This window comes from Embiotoca jacksoni, unplaced genomic scaffold (assembly GCF_022577435.1).
Source record: "Embiotoca jacksoni isolate LCO1_2020_lvr unplaced genomic scaffold, fEmbJac1.0.p SCAF_34, whole genome shotgun sequence".
NCBI lineage: Eukaryota > Metazoa > Chordata > Actinopteri > Embiotocidae > Embiotoca > Embiotoca jacksoni.
The window spans coordinates 210,001-215,610 of record NW_027185386.1 but is presented as its reverse complement, the minus strand read 5'-3'; the positions used below and the strand labels follow the sequence as shown (position 1 = coordinate 215,610).

At 39.6% G+C, this 5,610-nt stretch overlaps 1 protein-coding gene across 8 annotated transcripts in view; it reads right to left on the bottom strand.

Annotated features, from left to right (window-relative positions):
• mpp3a (MAGUK p55 scaffold protein 3a) overlaps window positions 1-5,610 on the bottom strand; it is a 32,031-nt gene continuing 26,421 nt past the window's right edge. For all 8 annotated transcript variants that reach the window (XM_069165190.1, XM_069165189.1, XM_069165188.1 and 5 more), the window contains 6 exons: window positions 4,983-5,138; window positions 4,783-4,863; window positions 4,253-4,346; window positions 4,059-4,167; window positions 3,707-3,835; window positions 1-2,946 (listed from right to left, as the gene is read on the bottom strand). In XM_069165190.1, the coding sequence (XP_069021291.1) occupies window positions 2,767-2,946; window positions 3,707-3,835; window positions 4,059-4,167; window positions 4,253-4,346; window positions 4,783-4,863; window positions 4,983-5,138 (749 nt within the window). In that variant the 3' untranslated portion in view covers window positions 1-2,766. The remainder of the gene's footprint in view (window positions 2,947-3,706; window positions 3,836-4,058; window positions 4,168-4,252; window positions 4,347-4,782; window positions 4,864-4,982; window positions 5,139-5,610) is intronic.

Sequence of the window (5,610 nt, the reverse complement as noted above, 5' to 3'; positions counted from 1 at the left end):
TTTGATTCAGCTCACTTTATTATGGCACTTTGTACATATCAGGTTACAAACTCAACATTCTGGGTTCCTCGGTTCATACAATACATAAAATGATCAAGAAGAACATTTATCTTAAGTTTTCTCAACCAGCGTAGGTCATTGGCTTTGTAAACTATCGGTGACCTCAACTCTATATTTCCTGATTGGTTTCCTCTCATTTGATTCATCTTATTACAGCATTGGTTCAAATTTTTTCAACTCTTAGTTGATACTAAGGAAGAATTCTTGGGTGTTACGATCCATACTGGAGGTGAATTGATGCCTTTTTTTCACTGAAGCACAATTTCAACATCAACATTATTTTTCTGTATGAAAATTACTATACCTCAGCTGCAGCTAATATCAGGAGTTTGAAATAGCTAAAGTCTTCCTTTTAGCTTTTTTTTTTATTTTAAAAACCTCTTGTTTTAACAGAAATTATACCTCTCTGAGCTGCTGCAGTGTCATACCACTTTAACTTTGGGAGACATAGCTCTCCTTCTGCAGACATATTAGCTCAGACTAATTGTTTGAATGTGGAGTTTGCGCCCCATTACTTCCATTAATGTTGTGCATGAAAGAGATCTTTTCATAACCAGAGGTGGAGAGAAAAAATTGCAACCAAGAACATACTGTGAATTTTCTGAAAAATGTGAACCTATCATTTTACTAATGCTAGGATATCATCCTAGCATTAGTAAAATGTGTGTGTGTGTGTGTGTGTGTGTGTGTGTGTGTGTGTGTGTGTGTGTGTGTGTGTGTGTGTGTGTGTGTGAATCATATTTAAGTGTCAGGCTTTTAATTTGAAATAGAGCTACACGTAACATTCATCTTCACAATTAATCTCAGTAATTTTCTTGTTTTAACTATAAGAAATTTGGATTTTAAAATTCCAATTATCAAAAACCAAAAGTGACAGCTTGATTTTAGTTTTTCCAAACAAAGGTCCATAACCTAGACTTTATAATTTTACTATCAAATAATGCAAAGAAAAGCTGCAAAACATATAATTAGGAAGTTAAAACGGGTGAGTTTGTGACTTCAGCTTGATAAATGAATAAATGGATTAATTGGTTCGGCTCCAATTCAAAATCTGCGGATATTACGTCTCACAACCCAACACGACCGCTCAGGAAAAAGACATGAAGTACCCACCCCTCCTTCTGCAGTCCAAAATACAGATATGTGCAAGTAAACTGTACAAAATCCATTCCTGTCCGTAAAAGGAGCATCGTAAGTTGGCGTACGTGAACACACACTGTGACATCCATCCACACACACTGATGTGGGTTCCCAGGGATTCAAGGTTACATTGAAGTGCTACGAGATCTTTCGTTGGCACACAAGGAGTAACATTTACAATATTTACATCTGAGATTAAATAAGCAGTTGTCATGCGTTTCCTAAAGTCAAACAGTTTTTGTAGAAAATAAACTTCTCACATTCCATTTGGATATCATTATGTTTCTGTTCCTGTGTGGAAATCACGGTTTAGCAAAAACAGCATGTTAGTGTCAAATGGCATTCACTTAACTCGGTAGGTATTTGTTGTTCTGTCGAGTGTGTGATAGGTTCTATTACTGTACAGGATGCATGAGCAGTAGGAAGAAACAAAAAGCATTCTGCAGTTGGCATTAAGTTGAATAAAGCTGTAAAACTTTAAAAAATAAATAAAAAGAATCATGCTACCAAAAAGTACTCCAACAGGAGTCACGATAAAGCTGACTGACTGGGCAATCCTCTGAGTGGGATCCCAAACCTGACACGCTCAGCTAGAGAGTGTGACAGGATGGGAATAAAAACATTTGGGTTTGGCTTTATTTTACAGGTCCCGTATTTTCTAACTAATTTCCCCCAAAAAACTGCTGATATTTGGCTTTAAATTACAAGGATACTTCCACAAAAGTGCTACGCCATTTGGTAATTATAATGGTATTTAAGAAAGTGAAAGTTGCTACTTGCAAATATAATTTTTTTTTCTTAAACTGGAATATAATGTCAGTCCGCCAGACTGTAAAGTGTCAGTATCACGTTGTGTCACACCACGTGAAAAGTACATGCATGTGGTGTAGGCACCAAAAACTGTGGTTAGATTCAGATGGAAATCATAGTTTGGGCTCAATACATAAATTTGACATGCTTAAAGTATTAACGCAATTTTGTAATATTTATGTATGTAAAACTTGCTTTCCTTACTTAAAAGAAATCCACGCTGACATTTGTAGGTATTTAAACTGTAGCAACTCCCGCTTTCTTCATTCCAAATTGCGTTTTTTGAAAATATCTTGGTAATTTACAGCTAAATAACAGCTAATCTTTGGTAGTTTACAGGAGATTAGTTAGTTAATTATGAAACCCATTAAACAAAGTATCACTAGCACTTTTTAAACTACAAACTTGCATCCATTCTTTGTCCTTGAAGTCAATAAATAAAATATAAAATATGACACAAAATAGTACGTGATCATTGCAAGTAAAACTGTGACTTTTGTGTAATTAACCGTCGACTTGCTGCAACACTGAGGTATTCCTCTGGCATCCTCCTCCCTTTGGTGCCTCAGTTTGTGGCCGGACCGATCAGCCGTGTGTCAGTCAGGAAGAGGGAGTCCGGCAGACTCCTCGGCTGGCCGGCAGATCTTCGGGTGGGGACGGGTTTCAGCTCGTTTGGAGAGGACCAGTGCAGGATTCGTGTGAGCGGACTGTGAAGTTCCTCTGGAAGGGTTTGGGGAGGGAGGTGAGCTGTTATGTTTAGGTCCGCACCCAGCTGAGAGGCACCCAGAAGGACTCTCGCTCCAGCCGTTCCAAAATACCTCGCAGTTCTGAACAACAACTGGCCGAGTCCTCCTTGATCAGGACCCGGTCCACCAGGTGTCCGTACTGCTGATCGATCTGAATGGCAGACTGACGCATCTCCTGCAAGTCTTCATCCTGTTGAAGAAAGTAAAATGAAGGAACCATTTTTTGTATATGATTCATCCTCTACAAAATGTGGCTTCTTAAATGTTCAGATTCTTCTATGGACTGATATTTGCAAAACATAAAGCCTGGACCTGTTCTTCCTCTTCAACAATGACCAAAATTCTGCATTCAGCTTGTGTCAAAAATATGCACCCAAACTTAATGGCAGCGTCATGTCTCACAAATTGCCATATGCCAATTATATGGTCTTACATGGGTCTCATAATTTGTAAATTGGCTGAAAGGTTTCAAGGCAGAACTGTGACTGGTGACTACTGAGTTTTCCAGTTGTGATAGGAAGCATATTATGGACAGATATGTCTCATGTTGCTGTTAAATCATTCATTTTCTATAATGTGTTGTGATTGATAACACAGCCAGGTTAAAAATCGGAATAAACTGAATTCTTTGGCCAGTTTCCAAGCTTTACACCTGCAGCACCTTTTTCAGTTGGTCCAGTTCATGTCTGGTAAATATATAATTTACCAGCTGCCTGATCATTATGATGTGGTTGCATATTTCCAAGAATTGTCTCACTGCTCCATTTAACAGTGTGCTGTGTTTACTAATGCACTCTGGACTATGGAAAGATATTCATAAACAATATCTGCACTCCAAGTTTAGGCAAAATAAACCTTCTAAGCAAATTAGGAAAAGCTTAGAATTGGTGCACAGCTATTATTGTTAAAACAGGACTTAAATCAGGTGTTTTTTCAGGGGGAGGACTCACTGTGATGCGGCCATGCTCGCCGCCTCCTGGTGAGGTGGCTGCACTGCGGCGACGTCTGCTCTCAGGAACTCGAGGTTTGACGAATATAACGTACGGCTTGAACTCGGCCGTCCGCAGCCTCCTCAGGGCCTGCAGGGGTGCAAGAGTTACATCCAACGGGTCAGAGAGAGGACGTGAGGGGACGAAGTCACCGGTGACGTCAGACTCTGCTGAGTGAGCAGATCTGATGCGACTGCCTTCCACTCATAGTAAAGTGCTTCTGCCTATAGACTCTAACTCATCGTGACATGTTATGATCGTACTCTGACATCTTTAGATGAACATTAAACCAGATCTGTAACGTGACCTTTACCTCCGGCTGCACATCGACTACACACATCTTATTCTTGGCTTGTATGGAGCGGATCGCCTCTATACTGGTCCCGTATTGGTTCTCCTTGTACTCCCCGTGCTCTATGAACCTAAGGAGCAGAAACAAAACCTGTAATTCAGAAAGAAATCCTCCATGTTTACACACAAAACAACGAAGCATCGGCAGAAACCGACTTGTTGTTCAAAGCGTCTGCGTCAAACTGATGTTTGGTGACAAAGTGGTACTCGACACCGTCCTTCTCGTGAGGTTTCTTAGGCCTGGTCGTATCTGTGGGGACATTAAAGAGGAGTTCAGTGGCCTGTGTAGTGTATTGTTGGTCCACTTATCAGTATTAATGGTAGAAATATCACTTATGTGCAATATACAATATATCCTGAGCAATTTACAATTAACAATATATTTTTATCACCTACATGCAATAATCATTATTGCATAATTATTCAGAAATATTTATACTGACATATAGGTCAAAGGTGTTTTTATTTATTAAATGTACATAGCGTGCGTTTGTGTTTGTATTTATACATTGGTCTTTTATTTTTTACATTTTGGAAAAAAAATATATTTTGTTTTTATTGTACGTGTATTTTTTCATTTTTGTTCTCTTTTTCTATCTGTATTCTTAAACTGCTGTGATGACAAAATTTGCTAAATTAAAGAAGTCTTATCTTATTTCGTATTCTAAAAATGTTGAGTGACTCACGTGGTACAGCGACTGCATAACGATGGGGGTTTTCTGCAATCACCCGCTGTTTGAGTTCATTGATCCGTGCTCCAAGAGATCCTTTGGATGTGTAAGAAAGAGAAAAATCCTCATCAGTTTCTGTAACGCATGCTTTAATCCGCTAGATGTCACTGTCCTCACAGGAGACCATTTCGTTCTCCTCAGTGGTTTAGTCTTACCGATCAGAACCACCAGACGGGGCCTTTCGTGGGACCTCTGCTGGTAGCGGGTCACCTCCTCGTAGGTCAGGAAGTCGGGGTCTCCGGGGTCGGAGCCCTCTCCCGATGACCCCTGTCTGTCCTTACGACTCAGCCGGAAACTCCTCCGTAAACCAGCTACGGCGGAGCAATAGATGGGGAGGAACAGAAAACATAGAAAGGCCAGATTTATGTACAAGGAAATTAGAGAAGTTATAGCTTTACACAGTTATTAGATAAATGCAGTTAACAAATATGGAGATTATCATGCATTAAAAAACCTTTGAAACAGTGCACGTGGATAAAAAAAAATAGCTCAATCTTATCTGAAGTGAAAAATACTTGATGGTGCCACATGTCAGTAGAACTTTGAGCCAATCAGATGTCAGATGCTTCCAATAAAAACTGGATCACATGCAGCTGACAGTAAACATTGAGTAAAATACTGGAAGTTTAAGAATGAAACCGACTGATGTTCTGCATCAAACAGGACATTTTCATAACAGTTCAAAACAGATTTCATTGACCCAAGGTTAATATAATGTTCCAAATAAGGCATGCTGCTTTCAACAAAGGTGCTGAGGCGGGACAGACAGGACAGCCTGGCCCT